Consider the following 20,623-nt stretch of genomic DNA (forward strand, 5'->3'; position numbering starts at 1 on the left):
CAACTATACCAAAATTTGATAAGGTTTTTTTTGGCATTAAATTAAACAGAGACCCGAAGAGTAGATTGAACCAGAGGTCCTTTGTTCTTGATGAATGGCCAGCCGAAGCCAATATCAACACCATTTTCTTTACTGGTCAATTTTGACAGTGTCATCAATTTCTTCTGCAGGAAAGTACAGTGCTGTATCACTGCATTACTAACCACTTCTGCTTAACACAGAAGGACAACTTTCACCGGAAAGGAAAATGTTATAGTGTCTCCACGCTTCTGAACCTGTGAACGACTGTTTCTGCAGGGTGGTTTGGTGTTGCTACTTTCTGCTGACATCTTCTCTTTTCATTTGCATCGAGTGGCAGCAGGCCAGCAGCTAGCAGTAAAATGGATCAAGCTGGGCACATGGTTATTGAAAGCCTGAATCTTGGAGTAATTACAAACTGAAAAGGAGAAGGAAATGCCCATACGGCCATACTTGTCACCTGTGTTATTCTTGTTCTCGTTGGCGGTCTGTCGACTCTGAAGTCTGAAGCTGCAATTTTTTTTGTGGTCTTTCAAGTTTCAAGGTCTCAACCACCACTATCTGACATGATACTACGCCAGGAGCATGACTTCGTTGTGAAGTCAGGAACCACGTAGTATGCATCAAGCAGTAGTATCATCATCTGAAAATTCTGTGATCAGTAGTAGTAATCTGTTGTTAATGCCTTAATGGCAACCGGCAACATGCGTGGGTATCTCTTGGGGAAGACAAGATAACCTAGAAAAGAAAAGGTTGGTCTCCACACGCCATTGCTCTCAAGCAGTACTACATTTCATGGGATGGAGGTGTTTTGAGGAGGAAGAATCATGTGGCCAAATATGTTGTTTTGAGAGGTATCCTCTCGCAGTTGTAGTTTTGTGAAATTCGAGTAAAGAGTTGAAGTTGTCTTTGGCAATTTGTTTTGTGAGATGGCTCATGCTTAGCTGCATGAAACATTTCTTGGATTAACATGCAAGCTGGAGTAACAGCCAACAAAAGGCAACTCTTTCTCCAAACTGTAGTAGTATAGGGAGTTTGAGAAAAGAGATGTCTTTGACAATTTAAACACAAAGCTACGAAAAAGTTATGGTTCTGTCAAATTGTTCCAGATTAGTACTAGTATGAAACATCTCTTGGTTTTTTTTTGGTTCCACTTGCGAGTTAGGCTCGCAACAGCCAACAGAACGCAACACTTTCTCCATAACTGTAGCAGTACTACGTTACGTCTCAATTAGCTGGCCCGGCAGTTAATTTCGCGGGAATCCATTGGTCCAAACGCAGTGGCCTTTTGTGTGCTGCGAAAGCAACATGATTCGATGTGCACTGCCAAATAAGGAAAGCATTCACATCTAAATTGACCAGCCAGCTAAGAGCGTTCCAACAAATAATTGAGGGAGGCCACTTGTGTTGTGTCACTGTGCATCCTTCATTACTGGATTTTTCATATTTTGCTCCTTTTAAAAAACTTATTTCGCAAATAGATCTCTGAAAAAACTTATCCCAGAAATGGTCCTTTTTGGGGCGCCAGGGTGGCTGGCGCCGTCCTTCTGCCACCGTGGCGCACGCGAACCGACGTGGCAGGAGGAGGGCGCCAGCTATGCTGGCGCCGGCGCCTCCATTCTTGTTTCTTTGTATGGAGTTGCAACGGTGTCATTTTTATTTTATTTTTTCGGATGTTTTTTCACACTCAGGATCACGATACAACCAACCACAAAAAAAAATTAAACTCGAACTACCACTTAGCTAAGTTTGAAAATAGCTAGCATATCACTTAGTCTACTTTGCACCTTCACTAAAATTAGACCATAACTCCTTTAGTAAAACCCTTTGATCAGCATGTTAAACATAATGCACTCTACCACTATATGAAATTACTTAATCTAATTCAAAATATAACCACATGAAATGACATATATAAGTTAAACAGTCCATAGAGATGCATTTTTTTTATTTTTATTTCATTTTTTTGATATTTTTTTTCACACTTAGGAGAACATAGGAACCAACCATATAAAAAATAAACTCAAACGGACAAAATATGTGACATGTAGAATTTTCCAAAACTCTACCGAAACGGACAAAATATGTCATCTATTAAAATAGGCGTAACTTTCTCATACGGACTCGGAATCAGGCAAATAATATATACACGGACATCTACAGAAAAAGTTACATCCGATTCTTCCCCGCTTTGTCGGGTTCGGCGATATTAAAACCTCCAAATTCCGCTTGCAAGATTGTGTTTTCGAGAGAAGTTTTTCGGTAGAGCTTTGGAAAATTCCACATGCCACATATTTCGTCTGTTTGAGTTTATTTTTTATATGGTTGGTTCCTGTGAGTTCCTAAGTGTGAAAAAAATATCAAAAAAATAAAATAAAAATAAAAAAGTTGCACATCTCTCTCCTCTGCACTAGTTCGGAGAGAGAGGAGAGGAGAGGAAAAATTTTACAGGTCACATATTACGTCCATTTGAGTTCAATTTTTCTATGGTTGGTTCTTGTGTGTCCTTAAGCGTGAAAAAAATATCAAACAAATAAAACAAAAATAAAAAATTTCGGGGGGAGGGGGCGCCAGCCACTCTGGCGCACTCCCCCTAGCCACCTCAGCATCGCCCCGCCACGTCGGCAGGGGGACAGCGCCAGAGAGGCTGGCGCCGTCCTGTTGGACGACGGCGCCAGCCACTCTGGCGCCCCAAAAAGGACCATTTTTAGGATAAGTTTTTCTAGGGGTCTATTTGTGAAATAAGTTTTTTAAAAGGACCAAAATGTGAAAAATCCAGTCCTTCATTATTCCTTCTCAATTAGTACTAGGAGGTTTTTAATTCATGGCAACGTTCTTGTGGCTGCTTATGCTTAGTTTAGCCACTAAAAGTCCAAAACCCAAGTAAGTAGTAATTTTTATACAATCAGATCACCTTCAGGCGTTTCTGCAGCAGTATGAAACTGAAGAATTTTCCATGGGGGTAGGACTACGTACGTACGTTACGGTAGACTGACGAGAGTGACACGAAAAGGCAAGGACTTAAATGTTGACAATGCAACTCCTATTGCCTCCTTAGGCTGAGTTTAGTTACACGCTAAAATTAGAAGTTTAAAGAATTTAGAACAATGTGATGAAAAAGTTGAAAGTGTGTGTAAAAAAGTTTGATGTGACAGAAAAATTAGAAGTTTAAAAAAAGAGATGTTTTACGGTGTTTGCGAGGTACCTAGAGGTACCTGGAGGTGGAACAACGTGCACCGTTGATCAAGAGAGGGGTAAGGTACGGAACAAATTTATTGTAACATGATGGCAGTGGTGTAATTAACTTATAAAACATGGCCATTATACTTTAATTGAATACTAACATCCATCGATCGGTATGCCATCAGAAAAAAGAGTAAATCTAATATCCATCGATCGGTATGCCATCAGAAAAAAAAAGAAAATCACGGATATCCAATCGATCTATACCAGATCGCATCGTCTTCTTTTCCAGATCGCATCGTCTTCTTTCCCTGCTTTGTTCTTGTTCTAGGGTTTGAACGTTTCACCGGAAAGAGACAGAGGGAAAAGTGTAGGTATGGTTGAGGGTTGAATAGGAGACTAGATTGTATGGTCGACGATATAAATCTTTTGCTAGAAATAAAATATAATTTTCAACATAATTAAGGTAGGAGTTTTTACGTATTCGTTGGAATAAAATGTAAATGTAGAAAAAAAATAACATAATTGGGCCAATAATGTGTTATAAGAACACAATGTAAATCTAGACTCAAATCCAACGTAAATCTACAAGAAACCACGCAAATCAGAAAATTAAACCTTAGTGACGCAGTAAACGACTTAACTCCAATACAACGTAAATCTACAATAAACCACGCAAAACAGGAAATTAAACAGTGCAAAGAGGTTTTACGGTGTTAATACGTACCGTTATACCTATGCGGTACCTTTTATAATTTGAGAGACAATTCTACCATTTTCTCTCTACTAGCAAAATTATGTTTTTACCCTTAGTACCTAAGTACCTATATCAATACTTAAATACTTTTAACATGGTACCTGTGATTGAGGAGTGTTGAATCTTTACCCTTTTTGGAATGCAAACACCGTAAAACCTCTCTTAAAAAAAGTTGAAATCTAAATAGGGCCTTAATTCCAATAGGATAGTCTCGTGCCAAATAAAGCATCCATGTGCACAAGCACAACGAACAAACAAACACCCTTGCCTCGCCTGCAGCCATCATCAAGAATCGATGCCTCCCACACAATCCTCTGCACTGTCATAATGAAGTACTGACCAGTGACCAACCCCCCCCCCCCCCCCCAATCAATTAGTATTAGTAGGAGTACTTAATTAGTATAACTACTAATGAAAAGTATAAATATAATAACACTATAATACTACATGGTGGGCAGGAGATATTGTATTTTGTTCATCCAACGTAGGTAGTGGTCGAACACTTGGTGTGGGGAGGAAGATGGCCACGAGGGCCCCAAGCGAGCTCCGGACTTAACAATGCTTGCAACTTGCCCAAAACTCTCAGTGGACCATCTCGTTGTTTAATGCAGCTTTGGTGCTTTGCTTCCCCTAATGGTACGCACAAATCTAATACTAATGTGCAGCATAGAAACTGTGCGAACATCGGCGCCGTTTTTATACTAGTATTATCTTTGGTGCCGCATCAGCAAAGCTATATATCCAATATCGCCGTCAGTTAGTAAGCACTAGGCTACAGAGATGCCTTTGTCAGCGATTAATTGATGCGAAGACAGCCGTGTGTGGGAAGCATCCAAATTGGGGAAGGTGTAGCTGCCCAGCCGTGATTGGTTCTGCTTCGGTGTCACTACGTGCGTCGGATGCATCCGACGGCTGCAGTGGCAGCGTGGGATTTCGCCTCGGACGCCAACGCACGGAACGGGAAATGTTTCCCGAACCAGAGGCCTGTACTGTACTGGATTACCTAATCCAACGACCCCGCTGATCGGCGCTCGGTCAAAGTCGCTGTCCTTCCCAATTCGCATCAAACCACCCTGCCGTAGGATCCTATAAAATCTCATGAAAATCGATGGGTATGCTAATTTTTAGTCAAATTTCTCGAATTTTCTACGGAGTATATCTTTTTCAATGCTAACATAAAAACAACGCTAAACATAGATAGCAAGGGTGGTGACACACGTAGAGAGGAGACGGGGTGAGAGGTGATAGCTAGGGGGGGCAGACCCAATTAAATTGAAGGATATTTAGATGCATACCTAACTATTTTAGGGAAAAATAGGTATGAACAGTATTACATACATATATTACGAAAACATTTTTAAAATGCCATATTTAACCTAGGAATGAAAAGAATATCATATCCTAGTAGTCCAGTTTGACAATCTAATTCGTACAAGTCTAATAGCCCAATTCGACAATTCGCACAATACCCTATAGCTGGTAAAATAAGTTTTTGCCTCTTCACATTTTGAATATACAACCATCCTGAGCCTCTTCCTCGTGATAGCTAGGACTTACCAACAGTGACTATGCGAGCCCCTCAATGATTGGTTCATCTTCCTTGTTGCTAGGGCGCAGAAGACATGTATTAGCGTCTTGGGGTTGAGAGATGGTGGAGTTACGTTGGGCTTTAGAGGTGTCGGTGACATGGGATCAGGAGTATCATGACTAGAGGTTTGAGGCAGACACAATCGCACACGTGGCCTGGTACCCCCGAGGGACGTCGGGCCCGAGGGTGATGTGTTCGCCCTCCTCTTAGTCCCCCCGAGGGGGTCGGGCCGCACCCCCCTCAGCCCCGAGGGCCGAGGCGCCCCGACCCCTCGTGGGTTTTTGCTCCGCGTGTATGGGTTAGGTGAGCACAGTGGGGCTCACCTAACCACATTTATTGCGGTTTGGCTGAGCGTGTCACGCCGCATGTAACGCAGTGCAGTGCACTCGTTTATCCGGTCTGTGACCAGTCACAGACCGGTCAGATCGCGGGTTAGGTGGCGACAGGCGATCTGACACACGCCTCGCCCCATCCCGTCAGGACGAGGGCTTCTAGGCGCTCGTCCCCAGCTGGAGCTAACGTGTTACCTCCCAGAGATGGCACGTTAGTCCTGGTCAGATATATGCCAGGCTTCATCCTAACCATTACAGGCAAGATATTGTATGAAGAAGGGCGAACATGCAGATTGATAAACTGACGCGTGGTGGACAAGAATGACCGATTTGTGACCGGTCTGACACTGGCCATGTCGTCAGCAAACAGCCATGTTCCCACGTCGCGCCTGCTTCCGGCGGAAGTGGAGGTAGGTATGGGTCGTCCCATCAGAAGGTCATTCGGACGGCAACCATACAAGTCTCCGTCTGTTTATGAAAAGGTGGGGTAAGTCCCCACAAAAAAGAGAGAAATGGTGCATGTGGTATCCCCTTAAGATATAAAAGGAGGACCTTGCCCACTTAGAGGGGGGACTGGACTTTTCCAGATTAGAAACCCAGAACAAGGGAGAGGCTGGCTCATACTTTGTAGCTCCTTCATACACAGATCTCCCAAAAACACAGGAGTAGGGTATTACGCTTCTCAGCGGCCCGAACCTGTATACATCGCCCGTGTCTTGTGTGTTTCCTGTCTCGCGAGCCTTCCACATACAGAGAGCTTAGAATCTCTCCCTGAGTCCCCGGCCGAACCGGCAAAGGGGGGCCTACGCGGTCTCCCGGTGAGGAGCCCCACGCTCCGTCAAGAGAGATAGTCGGGGAGGCAGTGGACGCGAGGCTAGAGAAGGATAGTTGGTGGGATCACATCTGATTTGGGAGGAAGATGGAGGCGTCTCCGACGGTGTGAGCCACCGGAGACGAGGAAGACAACGGGGCATTAACACCCGCCGCTGCTTGGTTCAGACATGAGGTGGGGAAGGGACCGATTTGGGTGGGTCTCCTTGACACCATTGATGGCTTCTGGCGTCGATGAGGCGGGAGGGATGCGTGCGATGCATGAAAGGAGAGAGACAACATATCAGGAAGATAAAAAAAGAAGTATTCCATCAGTGGCGGTGGTAGGTGATCAAGGAAGGAGAGGAGGTAGACTCGGTGGTGGTTACAATAGTCTTAGCTGTTTGATTTTTTTTCATGTACATAAATAACACATCAATATATATGCTGAGATCAAAGGTTAATAAATATAACAATATACATTTGGTTATCGAGTTTTTCAAGCTGGTACGTACAAATCGAGAAACTACCCAATAAAAACTTACGACAAAACTTGTTTGAATTTTATGAGTTTTTTACTTATAGCCGAGCAGTAGAGTAACCACACAATTTTTTTTAACCCTTGCTATAGGATCTAACCCAGCTGTCCTGCTACTTGTGCTACAGTGATACTACGTCCCTAGGGTAGGGGCGGCTGTGCCACATGCATGCATGTAAAAGCATCGGTTGGGCTTGGAAACCGATCCCAATCTGGGGCGAACCTATACACGATGGAGGCAGTAGCCAGCCAGCCACGGACTCGTAGTTGTAGTCGGGGAGACGTCACTGTAGCGTGAGACTACTCTACCCCGTGCTCTACTAAGGTCCAATGGACCAACTCGACATGCAGGCATAAACTATGGTTTCCTTATTCGCGTGTACTTCTACTCTCACTAGGACGACTACTTTACTTTACAACTACACTGTCTTACTGTTGTTGTTCTCGTTCCCTTCTCCCAAGTAAACACTGCATGCAAATGTGCACAAGCACTGTTTATCTCTCCCAGCTGGGTCACGTCGAACAACGTGAACGTGCAGGGAGTAAATAGTTAACAAGTTTGCATTGCATGTTAGTGGCTGTACGGAACTTGTTTGTTCATTGAGACGTGTTTCTGCGTCAAAGTGATCTCAGAATGACCATGTGGAAGACAAGTACTTCGCAAAGTGATCAACGAAGTGAAGTACAATCAAACGATAATGTAGTATACTTGTACTGATCAGAATGCAGATCACTCCATCCTTTTTCTTTCTGGCCCTATATAGATAGATAGATACTAGTAGCACGTACTCCTGGTCAACAACAGAAAGGTGATGGACACTGTTGTTCAGCCCTGTGCTGCATATGTAAAATCTCGTCTTTTAAACGTCTGAACTCCTGAAACGCACACAGCTGCGTTGTAGCAGGCCTTTTAAACTTGGATAGGGGAGAATATTCGTACTGAACATATCGTTCTTGGTACGGCGTGCACAGCGGAGTATATGCATATGCCAATCTCGATCGATCACGCTGTTTAAGGGCCTTATTAGAGAGTCAACACCTCTGCATATATGCATGGCTGATGAAGAGAAGTTCATCTTTAATTTTGTATAAGGCTTCCTTCAAGAGTGCAGAAATTTTGGTTTGTTGTTTACTGTTGTCTTATGTAAAAGAGTAAAATATACCGGTGCGGGTCTCACTTTGTGGCGACAGGGACAATGGAGATATTTGAATGGGACTAAACAACGGCTATGACGGATCATGGTTTTAGAAGTTTAAAGGATCAAATTGTAATTTTCATATTTTATAGTTGTTAATAATATCCTCAAGTTTAAGAATTGTCAATATATTCTACCAAAAAAATTATCAAGCTTAGGCAGTTAGCACAGCTATATATGACGGTCGTTGTTGTGCGGTTCGTAGCTAGAAATAAAAGAGAGAAAGTAGTATATGTCATGAAAAGAGCGGCAATTAAGTTGTTCCCCCTTGTCGGTTTCACGGTTATGTGAAAGGGAACGCAAAGCAGCATCGTTCATGACAGGTTACATTAATCCTAGAAAAATTACATACGCAAACAAAAAGGGATGTTGAAATACCGATATGCGCAGTTCACACGATGAGTGAACCAAATTATTGTACAAATGGAATAATTTTCTATATCTCTCGAACGCAAAAAAAGATGACACGGCACATAAAAGGATGGATGTTGCAAGAAAATGGAGCCAACAGTAGGAAGAATTGACAAGCATCGATCAGAAGCGTATCCTAAACTTTTACTTGAACGTGCTATTTGCAGTATAGTACACGTACGACACAATTCACCACTAAATCGAAAAAAAGGGGGAAAACCAATCCTCACGGCGTACCAGTCCTCCCCCTCAGGATTGTGCCAAGACAATGGCGGGGGACCATGTTATCACTTCCCCTTTCGAAAATGACTTTGAGATGGATATCTAGATAGCTGACCTCTTCAATTTCTCCAAATTACACTAGTGGAGAAACATTTTTTACTCCCGGTTGGTAACGATCCTTTGGTCCCGGGTTTCCAACCGGGAGTAGGAATCCGGGACTAAAGATGCCCATCTTTAGTCAAAGATTTTTAGTCCCGGTTGGTGTTACTAAATAGAGGATAGCGGCAGTCTAGATGGTCCCTTTTCTTTGTTTGTTTCTTTTTTATTTTCTCCCGAATCAAGTGGCATGCACATCCCAAATCCCCAAATCAAAGTAACATCCCAATCCACATCACAAATCTTAAAGTTACTAATATACACAAATCAAATACATCACAGATTATACATATTAGTGAATCACAATATATATATATATATATATATATATATATATATATATATATATATATATATATATATATATATATATATATATACACACACACATAAGAGAAAACAAGCTCCAATCACGGCGCCACTACTACCGCGCGCACCCTGCAACCGCACGTCACGCGTTCGTCCATCCACCACGCGTCTGCGCGGCGCGGCCTCCGTCTCCAGGGCAGGGAGGAGGAAGGGGAGGAGAGGGGAGGGGACCACGCGTCCGCGCGGCGCGGCCTCCGTCTCCAGGGCAGGAAGGAGGAAGGGGAGGAGGGCCTCCGTCTCCAGGGGAGGGAGGAGGAAGGGGAGGAGGAAGAGGAGGAGGGCGTCTGTCTCCAGGGGAGAGGAGGAGGGGAGGGGAGGAGGAAGGGGAGGATCTGAGTGGTTGCAATTGTGGAGGAGAGGATAAGGGATATGGATTATATACAATGTGTTGAATTTTACTACCGGTTGGTAATACCAACCGAGAGTAAAGATCTAGATGATCTTTAATCTAAAGTGGCGATCTTTAGTCCTAGTTGGTGTCACCAACCGGGAGTAAAGATCCTCGCCCCTGACATGCCTCTGACAGGGAATGAACCGAGACTAAAGACCATCTTTAGTCCCTGTTGGTAACAACAAACGGTACTAAAGATCATATAATGGCTGTGGGGTTTTCAGCCGGGGGTAAAGATCATTTTTAGTCCCGGTTCTTTTTGGAACCGGGACTATTGTGGTTTTGGGTCGACCCAGCAAAGATTATTTTTCCAGTAGTGTTATTGTGAAGAATATACTATCAAATTGTGATTGGGAGGATTCTGACTTCACCGTTCAGTCCGAGGTTGATTTAACATCTCAGATATATCTTGTACGACAACAAAAAGTCGATATATGGGTGATTTATAACTTGTTGCTAGGAATAATGTACTCTTTATAAATGTTTTAGAAGTTTTGCAAAGAAATAAAAAGAAAAACTTATGTGATACTCCCTCCGTTTCTATATATATATGATTTAAATGTGGCCAACGAGGTTACTGAAAATGAATATTTCCTCTTACTAATCTTCGATAAATAATCTAGAAATATTTATATATTTAGAAACGAGAGGAGTACAAAATATACTTCTTGGTTTATAGATGTAACAATTCGACAAAAAGAATTCATATATGTGTCCTTAATTTCACTATTTCACATAGTTGGGGAGAGAGCGATGTCGCAATGAATAGTAGATGCTGACTCAATTCACCTGTACGCGAGCCAATCAATCAGAATCAGACACAGTTTTACATCGATGACTCTCGCTATCAGATATTCAGATACCGACTAAAACCAACAAGATCCAAAGTCTAACACACCGTTGGATAGATTACAAGTTACCGTCTTTGTACGTCCTTCTCCAAAGTCGACAGGCGAGAAAACTAGAACCAAGTACTACCGTCCAGGTACCAACATTATATTAGAGTTTGGATTAATAAAGCCAGATATGATATGCAGGGCACAGACGTGCACTTGGTTGACCCGTGTAGTAGCTGTAATTTTCTTGTTTAATTTCCACAGGTTAATTAAGCGATCGTATATAAATAAGCCCAAACAATTTTTGCCGATAGGAGATGGCTGCTAGTGTTAGCTAAGAGGCATTCCTTGATCGCTGACTGCTCACCTTCCAAGTTGTCTCGTCGTTCTTTCGGAAGCTTTTGGAATTATGGGTGATGCCTTTGATGGTTCATGCCATAGGCTATGGTGTTTGTAGATGCAAGCAGCTGTGACTGCTGGTGCTAGGATCATAGCACTAATAACTCATTCTTAAAATATGTATAGGAGTAGCAATCTTATATTGAATAGGATATATCTTACTATTGCGAATCTGTAAAGTACGTGTTATATTTCCTCCGTCTCATATTAAGTTTTTTTTAGTTCATTTTATTTGTCCTAAAATAATTTTATTTTTAGAGTAATTATTGCATTGGAGTTTATAAAAAGCAGTGAATAATTGTATTGGAGTAGATAAAAAAATGAATAGTTGTATTAGGATTTAATAGAGTATGGATATTCTATTTTTTTTCTTTTGTATTGGCATGTGTGGGATGTGTGAAAAATGCTGAATTTATTTTGGGATGTAGGTAGTATATTTGGAGACAGAAGGAGCATGTAAGGATCATAATTTCTCGTGTAGAGCAAAAGGACGTTCGGATTGTTGTGATCCAAGCCAGATTATTAAGCAAATCGGTAACCAGAAACAAATAATTTTAATTTGGATTTAAAAATTGAATTCATATTCTTCCGGACCAATTTTGTTTATTGTTAGTAGTTCCTAGTAAGGAGTAGTAATACGACGTTATATAGGGACCTGTCCGGTTTGTCAAGCCGTTTGCTTCATGCATTGATACTGAGGTACTCCGACTAGATAGGTTGTTGGCTTGTTGGTCGCAGAGCAGTAGATGTCAGAATGTCAAGTACCGCGGCAGCGTAGTGACTAGGAGTTCTTGACTGAGAGATCGAGAGGGCATCCCGGTAACAAGAAATGAGAGAAAGATGGAAAGAGGTCCTAGCTATGCACGTACTACTACGTACTCTAGTCTAGCAAAGATGCTGGGACTACTGTGGTAAATAGTGCCACTCGTAGTTGTTCAAGTTTTGTTCAAAGTTTTAGGTATAACATTTACTACTTTTACAGGTGGAAATAAACACCTGATATATCAAATGCTCTTGTCTAAAAACATATATCCAACGTTGAAAATGATGCCAATCTAGGCTGTGGGAAACCAATTTCTTATATGGGAGAAATTATAATAGTGATGTAGGAGCAAGTAAAAGGTAGCTACCTTTTTTTAAAAACATTTTTAAAATTTTAAATCAGTTCTATTTTAAGATAGAGTGGATAATAGTAACGGCTTAATCATTGTAGCTACCATATTTATCAAGATGATACAGACTAAAGAAACCGATTCGTAAATCATATCTCTGCTACTGTAAAAATGGAGTCGTTTTCCACGTCTTTCCCTACACGTAGTAAGTCTGTTCTGTTTTTGTACTTCCTCCATCCTATAATGTAACAATCTAGTATGGGATAAGACCTTATCCTAATACAATGTATCTAGACATGTCCTAGGTTGGGTCTCAGATTACTAAATTTTATGACAGAGATAGTAACTATTTAAACTCATGTTTCTCAATTACTCTATCTAATTATATAGACTTGCTCGTTAAAACCTGGGTACGTGGTACCGAGGTTGAGCTACCGTTTATACTACTACGATGGTGCATCCCGAATAGCAAGAGTACACGTGACAGTCCATCCGGGCGGTGCTGAGGCGGAGCCCGGGCGCCCACAGACCCAAAGCTAGGACGGACGAACGGTAAAGCGAAGAAGCAAAGCAAAGGCCCCGTCCCTCCCTGGCTGCAGTGTAGTGTAGTGCAGTGCAGACCAAGATAAGGGCAAGGGCGGCCCCTCCCCCCCTCGTGCCGCCACCAAAAGGAGAAGACGCGAGAAGACAAGCAATCGAATCGAATCCAAGCGCGAAAACCCACGGCCGCCCCCCTCCCCCGATCAGGGTCCCCCGTTCGGTCGGCTAAGGTTTGCTACTAAAAACATGTGTAATTTTTTGCCCCTCTGCTTACGGAGAAACACGCGATGACGCCGCGCTTTTATAACCGCGCGTCCACCACGATTCCCCCTTTACTACGTTCTCTCCATTCCATCTCCCCCCAATCGCTCGGGCGCAATGCGCAGCAGCAGCAGCAAGGCCACACCCACAACCTCCCCTGCTTTTCGCGTCCTCTGCTCTCCTCCTAGGTTAGCAGCGGCTTTGCCAACGAGATAGATAGGCAAAAGAGAAAGTACTTGCATAGCCCAACAAGGCAACAGCTGCTGCTACCCTCTCTTTCTTTTCTCTGCTTCTCCTTGCTCTCTCTTCTCTTCCTTTCTTTCTTTCTATCTCCTGCAGTGCCAAGAGTCCAAGACCCAACAAGGGGGAGGACGGAGGAGGCGAGGCAGAGGCATCTCACCGAAGGGGGAAGGGCGACGCCATGTGGGACCTCAATGACTCGCCGGCGGCCGAGGCCGCGCCGCCGCCGCTGTCGCCGTCCGCCGACGACTCCGGCGCCTCCTCGTCCTCGGCCGCCGCCGTCGTCGAGATACCCGACGACGCCGACGACGACTCGGCCGCTGTGGTTGTCGTCACGCGCCAGTTCTTCCCTCCGGCCGTCCCGGGCGGCGGCGGCGACCCCGCCCCCGGGAACGCGCGCGCCGGGTGGCTCCGCCTGGCCGGAGCCGCCCCGCCGGTCGCTGCAACGGGGCCGGCGGCGTCGGCGGCGGTGTCCAAGAAGAGCCGGCGCGGGCCGCGGTCGCGCAGCTCGCAGTACCGCGGCGTCACGTTCTACCGCCGCACCGGGCGATGGGAATCGCACATATGGTAAGCATCCTCGTCTCCTCCTGCTCGTTCTTTCCATTTTCGAGAGCTCAACGGAGGAAGAAGGAGAGAGAGAGAGGCAAAGGGGAGCAAAAGAAGAGCAGCATGGACGGGTTTGGTATTGGATTCGTCTTGTTTTGGGCATTTCTTGCTTCTGCTCCTTTTACCTTTCATAGCAACATCTTATCAAGTTATTCTTGCCATACTCTCTCCTCTCTCTCTCTCTCTCTCTCTCTCTCTTCTCTTCTCTCATCACTCACCATCTTCTTGTCTTCTCTCTCTCCTCTCATCCTTTTGTGCAATGCAGGGATTGTGGCAAGCAGGTCTATTTGGGTAAGTTTCATTCATGTCCATCTTGTCCATACCCCCCATACTTGGGAACTGCTACAAGCGGCCTCCACGATTGGCTCGCCAATTGGAGCCGTTTTTTCTCTATGGGCGCGGTTTCGATTCCTCACAATGGCTGCCTTTGTGACGACTGAATTTGCAGGCGGATTTGACACTGCTCATGCGGCGGCTCGGTAAGTTGGACTCAATTCCTCGTCTTCCAATCGCTGACTTCTATTCCCTGCTCGCCCAATCGAATCCGGCGCTGTCAAAATTCTAATCTTTTTTGTTATGTTCATTTCCCAATCGCAGGGCGTACGATCGGGCGGCGATCAAGTTCCGCGGCGTGGAGGCCGACATCAATTTCAGCTTGGAGGATTACGAGGATGACCTGAAGCAGGTGAGAGCGCGATCGATTATTATTACCTGAACTTTCCTTTCTTTTCATGAGTCGCCACGGTTTCGTTAGATCATACTACTATTACTGTAGCTGCAAGATTAACGGGATCATTGCAGATGAGCAACCTGACCAAGGAGGAGTTCGTCCACGTGCTCCGGCGGCAGAGCACGGGGTTCCCCCGGGGAAGCTCCAAGTACAGGGGCGTGACGCTCCACAAGTGCGGGAGATGGGAGGCTCGGATGGGCCAATTCCTCGGCAAGAAGTATGTCCTAATCGATCACCGTTTCTTCCTCTTTCGTTCGATCGTTCGTTCTTGGGCAATCTCCCGTAAATCATCTTGTGGGTTTTTGGTGCACTGCAGGTACGTCTACTTGGGGCTGTTCGACACCGAGGAGGAAGCTGCCAGGTAAAATTATTGGGCCGCACTGTGCGCGCGCGCGGCCATTGTTGTTGAATGTCGAGTGTGGCTGCTGCGCCGTTTGCGAGTTTACGCTTCTGGGTTAGATGGGCGAGCGGTGATGGTGATTGATGTTTCTTGTCTCTTGGCCACAGGGCGTACGACCGCGCTGCCATCAAGTGCAATGGCAAGGATGCGGTGACGAACTTCGATCCAAGCATTTACGCCGGGGAGTTCGAGCCGCCGGGTGGGTGTGTCATGTGTGCGCTTACTGCTCATGGCTAGGCTGTTCGTTTGTGAGTTGTGACTGCTCATCCGGACAAAATCTGTCACTGTTTTGCAGCAGCGGCCACGGGTGATGCCGCCGAGCACAACCTGGACCTCTCGCTTGGGAGCTCGGCGGGCTCCAAGAGGGGCAACGTTGACGGTGGCGGGGACGACGAGATCACCGGCGGCGGTGGCGGTGGCGCGGGCTCCGACCAGCGCGTCCCTATGGCGTTCGACCTTGACTGGCAAACGGCGGCGGCGAGGAGCACCAAAGCTAAGGTAAAAAAAGAATGGGGACTTTGCTTTCCGCATCAGCCGATTGTCTTCTCATCACGTAATAAAAAGGCTTAAAAATTCCTCGTTTTCTTGTCTAGTTCGACCAGAACTCGAACCATCCCCAGATGCCTCCGGTCCTGCAGGTCACCCACCTGCCATTCAGTCCCAGGCATCATCACCAAGTGGGTAGCTCACTATACAACTCCACTCCACTTCGCTCCATTTGCTGCTGAATTTCTCGCGTTTGGTTTCACCGGTATCCGTGAGCTGATGAATTCTTGATGTCTGTGCTGCTAGTTCTTGAGCAATGGTGATCCGGGGACAGCGGGAGGCCTGTCACTGACGATCGGCGCAGGCATGGCCGGGCACTGGCCTCCCCAGCAGCAGCAGGGGTGGGGCAACGCCGGCGGCATGAGCTGGCCGCACCCGCCGCACCCGCCGCCGCCGCCGACCAACGCCGCGGCCGCCGCAACCGCTACAGCAGCTGCAGCATCATCACGATTCCCTCCCTACATTGCGACGCAAGCCTCAACCTGGCTGCAGAAGAACGGGTTCCATTCCCTGACCCGGCCCACCTAAGATGATCAAAGATTTAAAATTCAAGATCGCTGCATTCATCGTCTCCTCGTCGATCGATCATGGCAAAGATCGATGGAGAGAGAGAGGTGTGTGTCACTGACGCAGGGAAAAACTCAATGCAGATTTACCAGCAAGAACAAGAGCTGGATGCTATTCTTTTGCTCTACCTTTTTTCTTCTCTCTTTCTTCTTCTCTGTTTCTTGATTGGGCGAGCGAGATGGAGATGGATCTGATCATGAATGGGACACAAGTGGGCATGTAAATGAGGAGCTCCCTAGAAGGCGAGAGAGATTGGCCAAGCGTCGCCTCAAGCAGTGTAGGAGTATCTATCTTTTGCCGTTTCGCTCGCTTTCTTTCCTTCTTTTCTTTCACCATGGCCAACAACGATGACTCTGGGTGTCAACATCACAGCTCATTTTGTTCGGTCTCATGTTGCATCATTCACTGCATGATGACCATGATTCGGGAAAATTTGCTCCATGCACCTCCGCTTGGCCGACAACACTTGCCCTCTAGTAAGCATCCTTAAACACCCACGGTTTCTACTACTATTCATCGCTTTATAAATCCTACGGAGTGCTAGCTTTACGCTACTACTACTGTCATGTAATCTATCATCATCAAAAGAGACGATCAGATTAACATATATGTCAACTATTTAAGCTTTGGCTCTTTGCTTTCCAAGAAACGTAACTGCCGAGATGTGGAGCATATAGAAGTATTCGTCCTTCTAGATGTTGGTACTAAAGTAATGTTCTTTCTTTTCTCCCTCTAAGAAGAGATGTTTTATGGTGCTTGGTCTTCTAAATTAAAAAAGACATACGACTGCGTTTGGTATCCTATACCAACAGGAATCAGATATGTGGGCCCTATCTGCAATGCAAGAAAAGAAAAATCGAACTGTTCCTTGCAGAATCTTCCTAATAATCTCTTAATTTCATAGTGTTGGGTTACTTGCACACATATCTAACATCTCGAAGACAAGTAGACAACCAACAGTCATCTGGACTTGTTGGAATTGAATTCAAAGCGTGATTAAATAGCAATCTTCCAAAAAGAAAAAAAAATGAATCAATGTATATAGACCCACCACGTACGGTTGTGCTTGATCATTTGATAAGGTACGGATCTTTAGGTTGCTGTTGCTTGTTGCGAAAACAAAAATGTTATCATGAGATTTCCCGAATAGAAAAGAGAAAAAGAGGAATAAGCAGATGCATGTATCTCTTTTCCGCTCGCTTTTTTATATCCTTGGAGATGCTTTAAAATGTGTTGCCTATGCACCTCCCTGAAAAAGAAGAGAAGAGAATAGTGCCGGGGCATAGATGCAAGTGGGCGTAACATTTTGCTAGAGAAAGGGGATTCCTTGTTTCTAATTTGGGCATTGCAATAATTGAATGTGTGTGGGGCGAGATGAGAGAGAGTGAAGTGAAGTGCAGTGCAGTGCAGGGTAGCATCAGCAGCAACCGGGCATCAAGCAAGGCAAGCATGTGTATGTATGCGACTGGTTCACAAAAGCGAGCTGGGCCAGCCACTGGCTGGGCCATGACCATGAGAGCCAACCTCTCGCGGTAAAAAACAAGTTAATGTGGTCTCATCCGATGCCGTGTCGCTCTCCTCGGCTCTCCGAATCAGTTCGCCCCCTGGAGCTAAGCTTTACCTTAGCTGCCTCTCACCGGCAACCAACCAGGCGAGCGCATTGGCCGTTTTCAGTCTCCCTGTGGCCATTAGAGCAGGTACAATAGCAGACTATAAGCCAGCTGCAAACATATTTTAAGGAGATAAATTAGGAGAGAGAAGAGCAGCGGGCTACAGATTTGTAGCCAGCTGTAGCACGGACTCCAAGACACAGTGTGTCTATGATAGGTGGGACTAGGTATTAATAGTGTAGTATGTAACTATTATATGAATGAGCTATTAAATTAGCTATAGATGAATTGGAGCTAGTAGTTGGCTATACTATTGAACTTGCTCTTATTGCTAGCACCAGATCTCATCAGTCATCAGACGCTTGGTCACTTTCACCTCACTTCGTCCACCTGTTCCTCGTTCAGGACTTGGTCCTGGTTTTTATCGTTCGCAGTGGATGGGCAGGGAAAGAGCTTGTCAGAAATCGTTTTGGTGTTCGTTCTAGATTTCGCTTGTGTGTATTGATGAACAGGGGTGCCTCCTGATGGATCCCTTGAGTTTCCGTGCCGTGTGCATGTTTGTGGCAATCTATGAAAAAAAATGCAATGCGATCGAGCGGTGGTTCAGCCGGTTGCTAGCATCAGATATATGACAAGGACAAGGCAGGATTAATTGGCTGCGTGTTCAGCATCATTCTTAGTAAGTAGGGACGTAGTACGTCTAACCGAAGCAACAATCAGGACTAGTCGTCGTGACTTGTTCGCAAGTGTCTTGTAGCTTTTCTTGTGTAAGCTTTGCTAGGGGCCAGCTCGCGAGGGTGCCATGCACATGCGTTCTATGCATTTCTACTAGCCACTATAACTGTTGTGCAATAGCAGGGGGAAAGAAAATTTTCCTCTTGTCCCCTTGCGACTCGCGGACCTGGGTCTGCATGCAGCTAGAAAACGATCGATGGCATATGCATCATGCAGGCTCTCAATTAATATGTGTGGCTACAAGAAATAATCTGCGCAAATGGTATTGAACTCTTGATATACCCGCGAAGAAACTCCTGTACTATATCACATTTAGGCCCACATGATCCATGAGCTTATCCTCACTAAGCTCATGACAAAAAACGGCATGCATACCATACAGGCAACTAAATCTCTCTTCATCAATGGCCGTTGCAAGTGGTTTCCTTGCACGGTCGATCGAGTAAATGGATAAGTGCCACAATGGATACGTCTCGGCCGGCAAGGCGTGGCCGCGTGGGGTCTCGGCGCGGGCGGCCGTACTCGGTTTCACGGGACGAAACTAGCTGAAACCACCCGATGGCGCGCGCGCGCGAGCGCGTACGTACGAGCGTGAGACCCCACGACGCGCGCGCGGGGCGTCGCTAGCGAGTAGCGAGACATGAGCAGCTGCGAGTGCGCGCACTGTGCGCGCGCGGCTGCAGGCCCTCCTCTCCCCGGCAAAAATGCCCCCCTCGGGCCGCATGATCGATGCTTCCACTCGACGGCCCGGGCGCTCTCGGCATCCCCTGCTGCGTGGAACTGTGCAACGTAGGGCCCCAGCGTGCCGGCCACCGGAAATATCAAGCGAGCGCGGAGCTGATCGATCGACTCGTACGTCAGCTGCTGAAGCACACGCACGAGACCAGCATGCAACGACGGGTCGACGTGCGTGCTACATGGACGAAGGAAAAAGGTAAGCACAAAGGTGCGGAGACCGGGAAGCACGCACGCACGCACGCACGCACAGGGCAGCGTTACACGCATCGGCTCATCGCTACATTGCAGCTAGCTATCTAGGCCAATACATGCAGCCACGGCCGGTAGCTTAGGTACCACTACTAGCTAGATTCACTTTTTGCCGGTAGAATAGTCGGGAGTAGTAGTGGTGGATTTCCCTGGAGGGAAGGAGAGAGGAGGAAGGAAGGGAAGGAAGGACGGCCGGTCGGTCGGTGGCTCGCGTCGTCGGTCCTGTTCACGGCCTGCCCCGACCTTCCCCAAAGGGAAAGTGGGCACCGACGCGCAGCTATTCACCAGCAAAAGCCGCTCCCGATCGATCGATTGGTCGCATTGTATATCGTATTCTTTTTTTTCTGCCGCGCCCCCGCCCGTCCGGTCCAGATCTGGCGCCAGTGCGCGATGGCGACGTGAGACTGGCTCCGCACGGACGCCACCACCACCACCTCTCTCGCGCGTCGCGTTGTCTCACTGGCTACGACCTAGCATGCGCTCCGATGCTCTTCCCATCCGTCTATCGCCCATCGCCCGCCACGCGCCACCGTCTCGTGTCGTGTTGTGTGTTGCCTCGATCGAATTGGTGTTGCTTGCTTGGCCCGGCAGGCAGTCGACGAGCAGGGGTTAAAACGGAACTGCTGATGAAGCAGAATTTCCACGAAAATCAGCTGAAGTTTGGACGTTTTGATACGAGTTTAGGACGGCTTGCTGTACTGGAGTAGTTAGTAGTGCTACCTAGCTATAGGTAAATGGAAATCTTGCAGAAATTGACTTCCACTTCACGGATAGTGGAGGAAGTACACACGCTGTACCCGCATGCCTAATTCGTTTCCATCCAATGACCTGTTATGACGCCGTATCTATATGATGTATAGTACTCTTGAGCCATAATCAATAATGCCAAGTATAATTGTCCGAGCAAGCCCCCTTGAAATTGTGGTTCCAGGCCGGCCGGGCGGCACTAATCTCCTGTAGAACCGTCGTGCAAGCTTAGACTTTGGCACCACCGACGATCGAAGAACTTGTCTTTAGCACGGGCACAAGTGCGCGTGAGATGACCCTGAGGCGTACATGGGCGACTTGTGTGAGCTGTGAAGC

The 20,623-nt window shown here is 46.2% G+C and overlaps 1 protein-coding gene across 2 annotated transcripts; it reads left to right on the plus strand.

Annotated features, from left to right (window-relative positions):
• The first annotated feature begins 13,192 nt into the window (after nt 1–13,192).
• LOC9269072 (AP2-like ethylene-responsive transcription factor TOE3) lies at nt 13,193–16,942 on the plus strand. Of its 2 annotated transcripts, none has more exons than XM_015781362.3 (10): nt 13,193–13,926; nt 14,231–14,256; nt 14,414–14,444; nt 14,563–14,650; nt 14,767–14,912; nt 15,012–15,056; nt 15,203–15,294; nt 15,391–15,593; nt 15,689–15,772; nt 15,888–16,857. In XM_015781362.3, exons 1-10 carry the CDS (start codon nt 13,541–13,543, stop codon nt 16,167–16,169), a joined length of 1,383 nt encoding a protein of 460 aa, XP_015636848.1. In that variant the 5' UTR covers nt 13,193–13,540; the 3' UTR covers nt 16,170–16,857. The 2 variants fall into 2 exon arrangements, with proteins under 2 accessions (XP_015636848.1, NP_001411211.1); NM_001424282.1 differs by having other exon boundaries at nt 13,215–13,926; nt 15,394–15,593; nt 15,888–16,942.
• The last annotated feature ends 3,681 nt before the right edge of the window (nt 16,943–20,623 follow it).

The sequence above is a fragment of the Oryza sativa genome, chromosome 4, assembly GCF_034140825.1.
Source record: "Oryza sativa Japonica Group chromosome 4, ASM3414082v1".
In the NCBI taxonomy this organism is placed as follows: Eukaryota; Viridiplantae; Streptophyta; class Magnoliopsida; order Poales; family Poaceae; genus Oryza; species Oryza sativa.